Raw genomic sequence first — 16692 nt, 5'->3', positions numbered from 1 at the left:
TGGACTAAGCTCTAAATGGGAACTAGTTCACTATGGATCTGCTGCCAGGTATTTCATTAGTGATTTAAAGATTTCGTGAAGATTAAATCACTGTCACAGAATAATGATGATAAGTTGCCTTGCAGATTCAATCAGTTTTGAGTGTGTGTGTGTGTGTGTGTGTGTGTCAGATTAACCCCGTTTATATTTCAGCGTGCCTTGTAGGGTGATTCACATCTTACTTCTAGGATGAGTAAATATTGACTTGTGTGGAAACACCTAGGAATCAGTTATACATTTAACTCAGTCACAGCTGTTGAAGATAAATTTGGTCTGTGCCAGCAGTGTTCTGTCAGCCAGGCTATGTAAACATTATCTATCACGGTGGCTACTTTATGTTCCAGTATTTTCAAATGTTATCATTAGCGGTGCTATTTACCATGTTTTGTTTTGTCATTTTTCTTTTGCTGAAAATAGGTTTGACAGCCATTGAGCAATACCATACAAAATTTAACAAATCTTTTAAAATAATTTGCTGGCAGGTAGAAATGTCTTAAGATGTGCTTGACTAGTTCACAAGCACTCTGCAACTTCCAGTTACTGATGAATCTGTGGAAAGACGGTCACCATGGAACACTATTTTGGAGTTATAATAAGAATATGCAGTTAAGAAAGGGCACTTTATGTAATTTCCAAAAAATGTACTGGACAGTTCAGTTCTAATTTAGTTTCAACAAGCTGACCATAGCAAGATATTTGTCTGCACAGGCCAGTGTTTGCTTTTATTTTTATATCGAGTAGTTCTCTGAAATGACTTCAGGAGCTTTTCTCAAATCCTTGTCTTAAGCTGCCTCTTGGTTCCTCAGGCTGTTGTCGTTTCTTTAACTGGGACTATGGTTAACTGCTCTTTCTTTCTTTCTTTGGTGGCTGCAGTTTAGTTTGCTGGAATGCAACAGTGAAAGCGTTTTTCTAGTCTAATTGCTTAAATTGTTAATCCCAAAATTTTTGTTAAGACTAACATGTGTGCTACCAATACTAAACTACCAATTTGATATGAGTGATGTGACATCAGTATGTTCTTATATAAAACATGTTTTCATTTCTTGTCATGACATCTATGTTTGCCCTTGCTGGGGTCACATGGACTCAACTTGTTATTACATTTTCTGCAGCAGTCTGACAGCGTGTAGCCAAACAAGCCATTTAACACCGCCGTCTTTTGACTGTAACAAAAAACTGACGTGCCAACGTCAATTAATTTTTGATGAAAGCACATAATGTCAGCCGAGAAATCCACAGTTATGAATGCAAATGACACAGCTTGAAGCCTGCTGATGTCATGGTAACACACTTTTTACAAAATTATAAATGACCTATGTGTAGTCTGAACTCAGTAAAAATAGTCCTGTTATTATTGTTAGCAGTAACACTTGACTGTATATGGTTTTTGTGTTTATCAGGGGAGACATTCTTGTGCATTTTTCTCTCATGCCAACTGAATAGGCCCACCCTGTTCAGTATGGTACACAGCTCAAGCAAACATTTTTCTCCTGAGAATAGTTTCTGCTCTTGTGAATGCTAATCCAGTTGATAATTGCATTGCAACTAAAATATTTACCTCATCTTATTTTCTACAGAGTCTTTGTCAACAGAAGCCTGGCAATGGAGAAGATTAAGTGCTTTGGCTTTGATATGGATTACACTTTAGCAGGTAAGATGAATGCACCAATACACATTCAACTTAATAGTACTGAAACTAAACAAGATATTACAGTGCAATTTGGATCATCATTTATTAATGAAATAGTTGATCAAGGAATTATTGCTAAATATTTTCTGGTTAAAATTTCTTCAGTTTGAGGATTTAGATGTTTTCTGTCTTTTTAAAGATCTTTTTATTCATAATTAATTGTGTTTTAGGGCTATCTGATGTCCGATTTTCCATTTTTTGACAGATTATTTTAATGGGTTAAACAACATTTTTTTTTTTAGATTCAAAAGACAGTTGATGCATCCATTAGTAATTAAAACGATTATTTCCAGCAATATGCAATTATATTATCACTCTTAGAGGTTTGGTGTACAGGCCAAGTTGGCTCTGCACAGCAGCTCCTCAGTTTACATGGACTGCCAGTGCTGTTGCGATGTCAGTATTACAGACTTGTCAATGTGAGCCACTCGATGAATCTGGACTAATAAAAGATGTTATAACTGTATGTATACACCTTTTTCAATTTTGAAAAATGAGTGCTTAGTTACTGAATCTCTCCGCACCTTTATGTTTGGTGTAGATTTAAAGTCTACAGTATCCCTTCATTTAAACTCTATATTTGGCTACCCTACCATCCCCCATGAACTGCAGCTTGTTGTCCATAAAATATTATTTAGGTCAATGCCAATGACACTTTGAGCACACCATAATGCTCAGATTACAAAAGTTTCAGCATAGCTGCCTGGTACACCAAGTCAGTTGCGTGAATATGTTATTTTTCCTACTGACCAGTAACCAGGCCAAAAATATCCTGATTTTTCATGCCACTTTGTCCTGTGACTCAGCTCCAGTTTTTGGTCTCTCCACATCTATAAATAACTCTTTTCGGACTTTGAAAAGCGGGTCACGTTTGTTTGTTGAGTTCACCAGTGATGGCTCCCCTGAGAACGGGAATCATTCGTGGTTCCTCCATGGCTCTGTACCCCTGATCCCTGTTCAGAATGCAGGAGGTTGTACAGACACTCAGCTGTTGACATGACTCTCTTTATGGGAGCTCATAACCAAGTGTTAATGTTTGCTAGAAGCGCGGCTATCATGTATCTTTGGAGAGAGTTCAGGTTTTAACCACAGAAGTGCTTCATCAGTTTGAATAAATGCCTGCTGCTTAAGTGCAACACCCTGGTTGATTGCAGCGTTTGTTTTGTGGGGGTGTTGCATGTTTCAAGTAGAAAGACAGGGTTTTCCTTAGGACATACTTTCTGGGCAGGTAGGCTTGATGACATTATTAGTTGCTTGCAGAGCTTATACAGAGTATGAACATGTGTAGAAAGCCAATTTGATGACTTTTTATATATGAGGTGCAAGTATGTCATGGTTTCTGATTGTCTGACATGAGTCGATTAAGCCATACAGTAAATAGATTTATCGCAAACATAATCCCTGTCAACAGTTGTCAGGCAATACTCATGTTGGCTTAGCCTATATTAGACTGTGCAATCAATACTAATGCTCTAATATAAAAATCATACTGCATGTGGCAGTTCAGCTAATGGATGTATAAGCCAAAAATACTCACAATTTCTGTTAATGAAAGTTTACCTTGATATTTCCTTTGATAAGTGATCTTGATAAAAGCGCGAATAATGTACTCTAATGTGTCCTGCTACGGGAAGATATTTAACATCTTATTGCCAGTGTATCCCGGCATATTATTCGTTACTTTGGGGAAATGTAATGTTGCACATCGTACTATTTATACTAAAGTATACTGAGCTATTCATTGAAACACTTTTTCACCTTGGTAACGTGTCAAAATCCATTTTTTTATCCTATTGTTTTACAAAAATAAACTCAAGAAAAGGCTGAAAATATTGTGATCATAGGGACATGTTCAATCAAGGTGTGTCCTGTAGTTAGCATTGCAGGTGTCTACAAACTTGTAATCAGTCAGTTGGCCTATTTATAGGGTTACAAGTAGTCACTGTGCTGTTTGGTGACATAGTGTTTACCACACTAAGCATGAAACAGAGGAAGCGAAGGAGAGAGTTGTCTCAGGAGATTAGAAAGAAAATTATCGACAAGCATGTTAAGGTAAAGCCTTTAAGACCATCTCCAAGCAGCTTGATGTTCCTGTGACTACAGTTGCACATATTATTCAGAAATTTGAGATCCATGGGACTGCTGCCAATTGATGCCAAATCAAAGAGACGGATAATACGAATGAAAACAAAAGAGCCCAGAACAACCTCTAAAAGACATTAAAGGTGAACTCCAAGGTCAAGGTACATCAATGTCAGATCGCACCATCCATCGTTGTTTGAGCCAAAGTGGACTTCATGGGAGACGACCAAGGAGGACACCATTGTTGAAAACAAATCATAAAAAGCCAGACTGGATTTTGGCAAACTGCATGTTGACAAGTCACAAAGCTTCTGGGAGAATGTCCTATGGATAGACGACAGAAAACTGAAACTTTTTGGCAAGGCACATCAGCTCCATGTTCACAGACGCAAAAATGAAGCATATCAAGAAAAGAACACTGTCCCTACTGTGAAACATGGAGGAACATGACATTATCTACTTTTTTGTAAAAGATAGACTAGTGTATCGTATGCTAAAAGAGATAAGAAAGAATGCACTAATCACCTTTTCTTAGCATTTAGAGAATCCCACTAGCTCCTATAATGGCTCTCACTTCTGGGTGATTTCACTCACTGAGGAACCTTCCTGAGCAAAAAAAAAAAAAGACTATTTGACTGCAGCCTTTGATCCAGATGTTAATGAATTCTGATTAATACTTCGAAGTCCTAAGACAAAGAAACCTTTGGTACGTATTTATCATGAAGCAGGTGTGTAGGAGTAGGACAAGCATCCAGAAGTTTCGAACACACTCCCACACACCGTCTAACTTGCAAAAATATATTGTTTAGTGGCATGTCGGCATCAGACCTTAATCTGACAAATCTGACAAATTTTATCTGATAGAGGTCTAGCACTGAAGCCTTGCTAATAAGTCTAATTTTGCACATGACATTGTGTGGGAGAACCTAATTGAAGTTCTGAACATCACCTGTTGCAAAACAAGAATACAGCAGTCTCATTTAAAATAACTAAACTGGCTGTAACATGTGACCGAGTATTTTGTGTTATGTTTATGTTCATGTGAGTTTCTGTAGCTCTTAATAAGAAACTGCTTAAAATACCTCAGTGTTTCAGATTATTGTGGGCAATGTGATGGTGTCCGCTGATATGTGAGGTATTTATAATCTGCACTGGCAACACAGAGATTTCTGTTTGTGTAATTTACTACATAGCAAGATATATGGCATTTTAAAACACCATTTTAGAGGATTTCTTCTATGTTGCTTGCCTATATTGTTCAGTCATTTTTGCAGTCATGTTTTTTTTTTTTTTGCCGTTTGCCATTTTGCTCAGTACAGGGATCTGTAAAGGTCAAAGTTTTTCTTTTGTTGATCCTTAGTGCCTTACAACTAGCAAATCTCATACATTTTGAATTATTTTGTAAGACTTTGTGAACTAAATCAACATTGTATTAGAAAACATTGCTTCATCTGTTCTTTTGTTCATAAAGGGAACACATAATAGCCTGCAGAAAATGTTGCTCAAACACATCTAGGCCCAGACTGTATTGAGAGATATGCACAGTTTTGTCCTAGTTTTTCAACAGACTTTTGGCTAGAATGTGTGTCCCTGAGGCTGCATTTAAGTTTTCTCATTTTTCCACAATATGCCTGAGCGTGTCATAAATCTGTGACGAAGGCCTACATTTGCCCGTTAGTGGCCACAGATAAATTAAGACAGTTAAATGACTGACCTCTAATGTAGATTGCTATGTGACATTGTTCAGATAAAGCCTCTGTGTGAGTAATGTTTATGAGATTTGGATTTAGTGATCTATTCGTAGAGGGGTGTGGGATGCTTAATTTGTATGAGAGTGGGTGTTTGTTACACGTAGGAATGAGGTGACCGGCCTGATAAACTTTGGAAAGATGCCACACTGCTCAGCAATTGGAGCAATAGGAGTATAATTATCTGGTTACAATCCCTGTGGAGATACAAGGAAACAGATCACTGCAGCTGAAGCTGCTTCTCACCTTCGTTCTAAGTAAACGGTGTTATGTGTGCGGGGGTTTACATGAGCGTAATGATGGCATGAGAAATGTTAGAAGGGGTTTACAGCAGGGGAAGAAGAACCCCTAAAGAGCAGATAGAGTCAGGGACACAGCAAGCAACGATGACACAACTTCCTATCTGCACCCACATGCTGAAAACAATTCTCAGCCTGTTGTTGCTATTTTCCTGGATGCCTCATTTACTATAACTTGCAACTTTCTGTCAACATAGCCTCAAGCGTGGTCGTCATGGTTAACAGCTCTTCAAAATCTCACCACAATCCAGCCTTCAGACATCTGAAATAGTGAGAGGCATCTAGAATTACTTGTAAAAAAAAATATACTGCAGGCCGCGGGTGTCGTGTGTCTGTGTGGGGTTTTTAAGGAGGGCTTGTTTTTTAAATTGTTCAAAAGTAAAATGGCTTCAGTGTCGTTACAAAACAACAACAGAAAACAGCAGGTAAAGGAGTTTGCACTTTTCAGATCAAAACAGACCCCCAGACTCCTGATTAAGAAGATTAGCTTTAAGGTTTTAAGCTCATAATAAATAATAAATCTAGATGTTTTTTTTCTAAAATTTTGTGTTTACTTATTTAGAAATGAACGTTTAATTTATTCAAAAAGTCCTTTAAGGTTTGAGGATATGATTTCAGGGGCCTTAGCATAATAATAATAATAATATAACATATGGTATTTTTTTTACCAAACTCTACTCTGACTGGTACACTTGTTAGAATATGTACACTACTTTAATATTCTTTATTTTTATAGATACCATATATTAACATTCCAGAAAAGTACTACAATTTTTAAACCTCATTTTGAGGAGCTTTAACCTTTGAACCCCAAAACCTGCCAGTGAGTTTGAAAGGCACATTGTCTTTTAAAAAGTTGCTAAACATCACACCATTTATTAGGGCCAGAAACTGTAAAGACATAAAGAATGTTCAGATTTTAAACTTTCTGACGGTCCTTTAACTACTCATCTGTGACCTGCCATACTGTTGTTAAACCGAATCTAAGCTTAAAATAACAGCATTTATTCTTCAAAATCCCTTTATTCTATATCTCTTAATCAAAAAGCTGCAACGAAATTGTTTGTGCTCACCAAATTCTGTAATAAAAACAAAAAAACAAAATCTACATTCCTTGACCTAACTGAAGTCATGAGTGACTCAGCGGTGACCAACAGTCACATGACAAAAATTCTGAGACTTTTCAGCTGAACTGCAGGCTGTGTTTACACATAACAGATACTTATGGAAACAAGTTATACATGTAAGTAGCAAAATATCTATGGCGTGGAGAGGTAAATAGTTATTCCAGTATTGCTAACACCTGCTGGCACTCGAAAAATGTTGTACATTTTGATTCCTGAAACTGCTTGGTGTCAGGAGGGTTAATGGCATTTTCTTTGCTTTTGTTCGGTTCTATTCAGGTAGTGAGGTATACTACAGTAGCACCTGATTAGTAGCCGGTGCTTTAACCGTGGCATAGGCTTCACACTAGTCGTGTATTAATCATTATGTAACAAAACAACTTCCTGTTTCTAGATGACCTGCCTGACTAGCTTTTTATATAACCTAGATTGAGATGTGATTTTATACCTCCTAAGTTATGTGAGGGGGGAGTATCACCCTCAAGTCCCAAGGACATGTAAAGAGAGCCTCACACTGAACTAAAGGAAGAGAGAGTGATGATAGCAAAGGTGGCAGAGGGGAAACAGCTCTCAAAATAGGTTTCTTTGTAGCGCCTCAGAGTAGGGCTTTCAGGAAGAATATGAAAAACAAGCGAGGAGTAGGGGGAAAGGCATTTTAGCTGGTGTACGGTACTGCTCTGGGCAGAGGGCCCATACCCTCAGTTTGCTGGGAGACCACAGCGGGGGGTGAACCTCAAGAGGTTACGTGATTATAATGTAGAAGCAGGCCTATTGCTTACTGAGTAGGGGGTGTCAACAAAAGGACAAAGCTTTACAGAACCCAAGAGTTTCCTGTAACTCAGTGCATGCTCATTATGTGTCTAACCCAGCATCGGACACAACTGCACACACACACATTTTGCAGAGTAGGACACAGATGTTTTCCTGTTTGTCCTGCAGTGCTGTTCCCTCAGCTAACTGTCCTCGAAGTATCATCAGCCAATATATCTTCCCCTCCAGGGGCCTCCCACCACCCCACTGGGAGCATAGAAAGCAGGCAATAACACAAGTGCATTCTCTGTTTCGTATTTATAGCATCTGACATATTCTTTTCCCAGTGTCAGATAGCATTTTAATCCTCTGCCAGCCTTTTCTTAGCCTAGCATCAGTCTGTGTCTTCATTTCCAGAACCCTCTCTGGCCTCACTTTTAGCTTGGCCTGGGGTAAACATCCAGCGCTGGCGGTGACAGCGTGGGGGCTCGTCAGTCTCAGCAGGCCTCATTAGAGCCGCTGCTGAAAGTTGAGCGATTTTTCATTTTGATGTCTGGTCCTCTCGCTTTGTGGATTTGTGTGCAAGAACATCCTGGCCCTTGCTGGTAGCAAGGGTAGAGAGAAGGGCAATGGGTGTGTGGGAGGGGAGGGTTCACTGAGGAGTGAGAACATGTTGTTATGAAAATACTGAGACAAGACATACGTCTCAAGTTGACGAGGTAGCCTCAGAAAAGTCACATGTATGTGTTGCGCAACTTGAGTTTGTTCAACAAACTGTATGTCACCTTTAATGATTGTTTGCTGCGTAATGACCCACAGGCCACGTTCCTTGAGTGTATACATACACATGCAAGTGTTTATGTAAAATCTGCACTGTCAGATACCATAGTAGTAGCTGATTACTGTCAGTACACATAAGGTTATTATCTTCCACTGGGAATGTGTCAATGTGCACTCATTGATCTTACCTTTTATAAAGGTAGTTTAGACTTTTACCACAGTCAGCAATCTTGTGTAGTTTGTCATGTTGCCACTTATTCCTTTGATTAATTGTTTTTATATATATAAAAAAAAATGTCCCCAAGTTATCGGAGCCATATTCTGTCTAAAAAACATTTTATTAATATTTTACTGTATTGTTTATTTTTTAGCTTCATTGATACTATTTCGCTAAAATGTTGATTACAAGTTACTAGCACTGGAATCAGACCTGTATTGGATTTTATACAGTAAGAAATTCTGCTAAATAATGGAAAACTATGAGGTCATTGTTTATTAGCTCTTCAGCAATGTAACTTGTTAATAACTTGGTATGAAGACAAAGCTTGACTCCACACACCACTGTCTGCTCAGCTGTGACATATATTTTGGTACATGTGCTGCAGACAGTGCTGATAGTATTGTAGACAGTTGTTTCAGAGCTGCTTTGCTGCACACACTATTTGATGACAGCTTCTAAATTACACCACAGCATATTATGTTCTGTGAAAGAAAGTATTTGTCAATGTATATGTAGTAAAACATATGCATGTATGTGAGAGCCTGATGTAAACTTCATCATCAGATGCAGGGCTCTGTGCAGACCGCCACCTACCCTTCATTTATTTGTGGCAGGACACACAATCCAAGCAGCAATTTTGCTACAAAGAGTACAAGAATAGAAAAATACAGACTTCACAGTATTATTGAAAGCAGCAGATCCTCACATTTTAGAGAATAGAAATGTATTGTGGTTTTATTTGGCATATATTGATGCATTTTCTGTCAATCAGCTAGTCAGTTCACACCTTCATCAATTGCGCTGTGTAGAAGTTTGGATAATGAACAAACATTTGGCATTTTTAAGCTAAGGCAAAAATGTTAGGAATTTTATGTAAATGTCTTTTTAAATGTCAGCAGGCTCACATGCAAACTGGCACTATGAGTTTTCTGATTGTGCAGTTGGTGCCATTTAGTAAATTATATGTCTGTGTGTGTGTTTAATTTCTAGTGTACAAATCACCTGAGTACGAGTCATTAGGCTTTGAGCTAACAGTGGAGCGGCTGGTTTCCATCGGTTACCCCCAGGAGCTGCTCAGCTTCGTCTACGACCCATCATTTCCCACCAGGTCAGACCACTCACATCCCAGTGCACAGGCAACATAACGGTGACAATGGATGTTGGGTTAAAGGCAAACTACTGCTTCTGTTACCTCATCTTTTATCTTTTTAGTCTCTTTAACCTTTTGGCCTCCATTTGCCTTTTTCCATAGATATGAAATTATTATTACCATAGATATAAAACAGAGGAACAGGGGGAACAAGCCCATCACCTGTCCAAAGTTCAGCTCCACTCTAGTATTTATGTGGCAGTAAAGAGATAATAACACTAATTGCAGCACAACTAATGGCAGTTAAAGTGCCAGATGATATGATTATGAGATAAGTTAGAAAGGGTAATTTATTTTTAAATTTATACAATCATTTCTTTCTTGCTGCTTTCAGGGGCCTTGTGTTTGATACCATGTATGGAAACCTGCTAAAGGTTGATGCTTATGGCAATATCCTGGTCTGTGTCCATGGATTCAACTTCCTTCGAGGGTGAGCATATTCCTGAAATCTCCCTGCACAATGCATACAACATACAAGTGAGCACAGGGAAGAAAGAACAATTGTTTGTTTGTTTTTTTTTCTCTTGTGCTCCCTCCCTTTTCCCAGCCCTGAGATCCGTGAACGGTACCCCAACAAGTTCATCCAGAGGGATGACACAGAGCGTTTTTATATCCTTAACACACTCTTCAACCTGCCAGGTAAGGTCTGTGAACATTAAGGAGAAGACGGTGAGACTGTTAAAGAGAATTTACGCAAATAAAGTTTTATAAATATGATGATTATTTTGATTGAGTCATCTTGTGACTGACAACAACTCCCTGTAATCCCGATTTTCCTCACAGAGACCTACCTCTTTGCCTGCTTAGTGGATTTCTTCTCCAACTGTGACAGATACACAAGGTAAGAAAATCTTTGTTACTCTATATGTCATGTAACAAGTTTCTGGGTGCCGCATGATGACACAAAGACAGTTGCAAGCCACAACGGGTCAAGAGCAAGCCCTAAAGCATGGGAGGGTCCAGGTGTCTCAACTGCTAATCTCAGCTAATTCCTTTAAAATGGTAATGAAAGGGGAGTTCAGTCAAAGAACGCTTCTTTTCTATTACAATTACCGTATTTGTTAATTACTTCTACCAATTGTGAAGAGGCATGGATTCTTATCACTTAAGATAGGAATGAAAAAAATTTTTTTTTTTACTAACTAATTACAGAGAATGAAATCTTGATATAACAGCAAGATAATCTTCTAAATGTAACTGTAATGAGATTTAATGGCCTGTAAGTTTTTTTTTTTGAGAATGTAATCTGGAATGGCTGCATGTCCTTTGTCCTCTGAAACCTGGTTGTTGGTCTTTTAGGGGGAGAATGCTTTCCTGTTTGGCTGGGGACCCCTCCAACAAGGGAAGGCTATCCCATTTAAAAGCAAACAAAAAACAAATGTCATGTTTTTGAAAACCTTCTGTAAAGATGTGGCCTGTGCGACGGCTGTGTACGTGTGTGTCTTTGCTCCCCTTCAGCTGTGAAACTGGCTTCAAAGATGGTGACCTCTTCATGTCCTATAAGAGCATGTTTCAGGACGTTCGGGACGCCGTCGACTGGGTCCACTTCAAGGTAAAACACATACCACTGTTGTGAACTCATTGCTGGTGCCTCAGTCCTGCCTTAAGCACGCAAATAAATGTCTTGGAAATTTTATTTTGAAAGGTTATTAATAGGCAAAGAATCAGTTATTTTAGTAAACGTGTACTCAGTACATGTATTTGCACATTGTATCATCCACATTAAGGCACAACAATAACTTCTTTTGTCCTCTCAAATTAAATTACACTGCATAATAGTAACTTCTTTCATAATATCTTTTCTAAACTAAGAAAAAAGGATTTACTATGGATTTCGCACGGTGAAAGGACCTTTGTTCTGCCTTTCAGTCTCTTCTGCGCCAATAAAGAAATAGAAATAATGTCTTGTTTTCAGTTAAAATCAGTGAGCCATGCTTTCAAACAAGTTGGAGGTAGAAGAGAAACTGGTTGATTGATCTGTTCCATGTTTATCCAAATGTACCCCTAGAAATAGAGGTTGACTGCAATGTTTTACCAAGGACAATTATTAGTAATCAAGGAGAACAATAACCAATATTTACAACTGACATACTTTGAATTATATATCACAATCATGGTGTCAAAACTTCCTGTGTTGCGTAACAATGCTGAGCAATACAGATGTTTTAAAATGTATTTTAGCTGGAATCAGTTTCAGATAAACAACAATATCTATATTTTGAAAAATGCGCAATATGGATTTTGATAGTTGCCCACGCTGAAAATCAGTCAACACCTAATGTAAATGCACTGAGTGATGGTTTAGCTGTCAAGTATGAATGATTTCTTTCTAGATCATCATTTTTTTCCGGTGTTTAACAGTAATACAAAGAGAAATTCTCTGAAGAATCGCCTCAGTAAAACAAAATGCAGTGCATGACAAAGTGTGGCAGAAGGAGGTTTTATTTTACTTTATGCCGGTTGAGAAAGCATCTTGCTTTGCTGTCGCTGCTGTCAGCATCACCGCTCTTTCCACTCACACAGCCTGCATAAAGCACAGCTAAACAGGACGAGATCCCAAGTGTTTTGTGGGAATTATCACTGATTACTGTACCGTACTGAACTGAATATGTTATGACGCTTATGAAATTATCCATGCACTCAAAAATGTCTCTTAGATGTTTAATCTTCACCGTACAGAATGATATGTGCTCAAAATTTCAAATTCTTCTGCTGAAAGTAGGATGTTTCTCTGCGCTCAATGCACGTGTGAACAGGATTACTGATATCCCAACTTGTTTAGATGCCAGCTGGCAAGATACACAAGTGTGACGTGGAAACCTAAAGCCTGGATTGCACATATAATGAGCAGAGACTTTCCAGCGATGTAGTGGGTGTCTTACATCCAGTATTCAAACTGTTGAGATGAAAAGTCTAAGAGAAAATAGTCTGTGTTTTTAAATAAGGATGCAGGTGTAGATGTCTACAGTTTTGTAACCAGGAAATTTAGTTTTTTCTATGGAAAACTCATATCAGACAACGTTATTATTTTAAGCGGAGTACTTTTATATGTTGCCAAGCATACTTAGAAGGAATATTTAAGGAGAAGATACTTGTGCAAGCGGTGTTTGTCATTATTAGCTATATTTTCAGTGTTCATTCTGACTCTTGTGTTTCACATTGCAGGGTACTCTGAAGGAGAAGACTGTTGAGAACCTGGAGAAGTATGTAGTGAAAGATGTAAGTAGTTTGTATTCATCAAGGTTTCTGCAAGTTTACTGTGGCAAAGAACACACACACAGACACAGCGCCTCTCACACTCTTGTCCTTTGTGAAGAGGCCGTTTGTATAGATGCTTAGAGCTTCAGTCTTTTTCATTCTTTTCTTCTTGTCTGTTCCCACCAGGGAAAGCTGCCTCTTCTCCTCAGCCGCATGAATGAGGTAGCCAAGGTTTTCTTGGCTACCAACAGCGATTACAAATACACTGACGTGAGTATGTGAGTGTTGTTGTGGTCCAACCTTTGCTGTTGTGGGGAAAACTGTAATAAGGACATTTAAAAATTACAGCTGTATGACAGATGTGGCTGAATTAAGTCTTTCTCAGAATGTCGAAACAGTTCTTAAGTCTTTATCTTGTTCTCACAGAAAATCATGACCTATCTGTTTGACTTCCCCCATGGCCCAAAGGTAAAATCAACTTTTTCCCCGTCTCTTTGATCATACTTTGAAATGCGTTCAATCATCAGCCATAGGTGACAGACATGTTTCTATGTGCGTGTGTAACCGTCTTGCTGTGTGTGTGTTTGTATCCACCACAGCCTGGAACCTCCCACCGACCCTGGAAGTCCTACTTTGATCTGATCCTGGTGGATGCCAGGAAACCGCTGTTCTTCGGGGAGGGTACGGTGCTCAGACAAGTTGACACGGTGAGCAGACACAGAGAACACAGCTATGGCACAGAAGACATTACTAACAGCTGCACTGCATGTAAACGCTGGCTGACGTATCCAGACATGTTGGAGTTCAGTTGCATGAAGGAGCCCACCTACTCTGCAATACTAAAAACAGCACTATGCCTCATTTTGTTAGTACTTATACATTAAGGATGACAGTATTTCAATAGAAGCAGTATTTCCTTTGAGTTTCCTTGATGTGTGACAGCAGGGCAGTGTGTGTGTGCAGCATTCTGTTTCCACTCCCTGCAGGCACTGTAGATGTGCCAAAGATATTTTTTCCCTCATGAGCACACTACAGCTTTCATGGTGACAAAACAAGGTGCATTGTTGCAAATTAGGGGTGGACAGTCTGGCCAGAAGATCATTTGATAATGTTTGGAAATAGAATCACGATCCTTGACCTGAATCACAGTTCTCCTTACAGTTTTGGTTGAACTCATGTGATCATGTAATTACCAGTGCATATGATCAGCTGGATACAAAGCCTGCCACTTCAGATCACTTCAGCTCCAGCTCACAAATTCCTGCATCCTGTTTTCTCCAGAAAGTGATGATTTGTATCTCTGTCGGTTTGATGCTTCTTTCAAGATGTTGGTCCACTTACTGCTATAAAAGATTGTTTTAAACCTATCCAGACCAAGGGAGCCAGCATGCCCAACTTGGCAAATTATCAAAAAAAAATGCTGAATTGTTCTAAAGATTCAAAGAATGATGGGGCAGTTAATGTGATCTAATTACATTATGCCCATGTGCTCAAATAGAAGTCAAACAAGTGTCATTTATTTTGTGACAACCAAACTTTTTTTTACGATTCGAGTGTAACTGTTTAATTTGGCTTTATCTTTTTAACTTACCAATGTGGCAAACATCACTATGCTGGTAACTTCAGGTGTTCAAAATTGCGCAGTTCAACAACAGCAGTTATAAATGATTAACAAAATTCTTGCAGAAAGTGTGATTTAAAATGTGAGCTACAGTACTATTCTACTCACCTTCTACAAGGATTTCACCTTTTACACAGCTTCTTTTTACATCCTCCATTGCCTTGCATTGACATTGTTACATTTTTTTCAGTTTCTTTAATTTAAAAAAAAAAAAAAAACAAGAAAAAACTGAAACTTGTGGTATGCCGCTGTGATTTTGCCATTGTTCCCCTCACCAATCTGATAATTTCCTTCATTTCAGACAACAGGACGTCTTAAGATAGGAACCTACACAGGACCTCTGCAACATGGGATAGTCTACTCTGGAGGTAAAGACCTAATTTTCCTACAAATGTTCCTTTTTTGACCTAATGTTTTGTTGTTTCTACTTCTTGAAATTGAGAAAATATATATTTATTGCCGTGTCATTGTGCTTTAGGTTCGTCAGACATCGTGTGCGACTTGCTGGGGGCCAAGGGGAAGGACATAGTGTACATCGGGGACCATATCTTTGGAGACATCCTCAAGTCCAAGAAACGTCAAGGCTGGAGAACGTTCCTGGTTATACCTGAGCTGGCCCAAGAGCTGCACGTGTGGACCGACAAGAGCTGTGAGTCTGGAGACTTTATCTAAAACAGCAGCTGCAATGTCAAACCTGCAAATAAAAAAATAGCATGAGTTGTACAATTTAAGCTAAATTTGGCAAGTTTAGAGTTGAAGACACACACACAGATACACCACGATTTGTACTAAAGCTTGCAACAAAAATAGCAAAAAGAGAAATGAAAGAGAGGAGACTGATCCACCCTCTTCTTATGTTTTCCAGCGTTATTCGAAGAACTGCAGGGCTTGGACATTTTCTTGGCAGAACTGTACAAGTAAGAACTGTGACCTTTAGCCTCTTTTCTTCCCCCTCCCTTCACCATGTCCCTCCTCTCTCCTCAGCTCTGTGTCTTTCACCAGTTATGCTGCTCTTTGCTGTCTGCAGTAACTATTTGCATGCATGTGAGCATATGTTTGAGGGAGAACAACGGGGTCAATAGGGTAAAGTCTGACCGCAGGTCGCCTGATAACCAGGTTCACTGACGTTATTTATAGCTTGGCACAACTTGCTGTTGCACTACCCCTTTCACACATTATCTTTCATCATACTGATATCAATATCCGTCTCTCCCCCACTGTCTCTCTTTCTTCCACCTCTGTCCTCATCGTCTCTCTCCCCCTCCCTCCTCAGACATCTGGACAGCAGCAGTAATGAGAGGCCTGATATCAGCACTATTCAGAGAAGAGTCAAGGTACGGCCTGTTTCTATGACAGCGGGACAGCTGTCCACACTTAAGAAAACACAATAGAGTATGATTGATACAGTTAATGTGTTTACTGTAGCTTAATCATTAACAGTCATCCACCTCATCAAAGAGCCCATTCAGGTTTTTAGTCACACTGTATTCAGTGAATCAGTGGCCAGTTTAATAGTTGCTGATTCACGTAATAAGCAAACGAAACACCCTTGATAAAGATACTACACTTAGTATAGTTAGTAAATCCGGCATGATTTTACAAATTTAGCGGTGTCTTCTCTTCTCCTTGCCCTTTAGAAAGTGACACACGATATGGACATGTGCTATGGCATGATGGGTAGCCTTTTCCGCAGTGGCTCCAGACAGACCCTGTTTGCCTCCCAAGTGATGCGATATGCCGACCTGTACGCAGCCTCCTTCATCAACCTGCTGTACTACCCCTTCAGCTACCTCTTCAGAGCTGCACATGTGCTGGTGAGTATCTGAAAGTAAAGTGAGAGGAACTGGATGAAACTACACAGCCTTAAAAGTTAGATTCAGTGCCACTGATATAGACATGGAAGTCCTGTTTCAAACAAATCAAGATTCTACAGGTTTTCATGATTCCTGGATCTGTTATTGGTCTTGATAGGTCTAATACGAGTCTGCTGA

At 39.1% G+C, this 16692-nt stretch overlaps 1 protein-coding gene across 2 annotated transcripts in view; it reads left to right on the top strand.

Annotated features, from left to right (window-relative positions):
* Positions 1–16692, top strand: part of nt5c2b (5'-nucleotidase, cytosolic IIb) — a 28327-nt gene that overhangs the window by 5651 nt on the left and 5984 nt on the right. For both annotated transcript variants that reach the window (XM_008282849.1, XM_008282850.1), the window contains exons 3-17: positions 1617–1690; positions 9723–9840; positions 10217–10312; positions 10430–10521; positions 10666–10723; positions 11341–11434; positions 13048–13101; positions 13267–13350; positions 13507–13548; positions 13680–13787; positions 15003–15069; positions 15180–15350; positions 15567–15618; positions 15975–16035; positions 16339–16515. In XM_008282849.1, the coding sequence (XP_008281071.1) occupies positions 1617–1690; positions 9723–9840; positions 10217–10312; positions 10430–10521; positions 10666–10723; positions 11341–11434; positions 13048–13101; positions 13267–13350; positions 13507–13548; positions 13680–13787; positions 15003–15069; positions 15180–15350; positions 15567–15618; positions 15975–16035; positions 16339–16515 (1348 nt within the window). The remainder of the gene's footprint in view (positions 1–1616; positions 1691–9722; positions 9841–10216; positions 10313–10429; positions 10522–10665; positions 10724–11340; positions 11435–13047; positions 13102–13266; positions 13351–13506; positions 13549–13679; positions 13788–15002; positions 15070–15179; positions 15351–15566; positions 15619–15974; positions 16036–16338; positions 16516–16692) is intronic.

This window comes from Stegastes partitus, unplaced genomic scaffold (assembly GCF_000690725.1).
Source record: "Stegastes partitus isolate 25-593 unplaced genomic scaffold, Stegastes_partitus-1.0.2 Scaffold288, whole genome shotgun sequence".
NCBI lineage: Eukaryota > Metazoa > Chordata > Actinopteri > Pomacentridae > Stegastes > Stegastes partitus.
The sequence above is the reverse complement of the archived record's forward strand: the minus strand, read 5'-3'. Positions and strand labels throughout refer to the sequence as shown.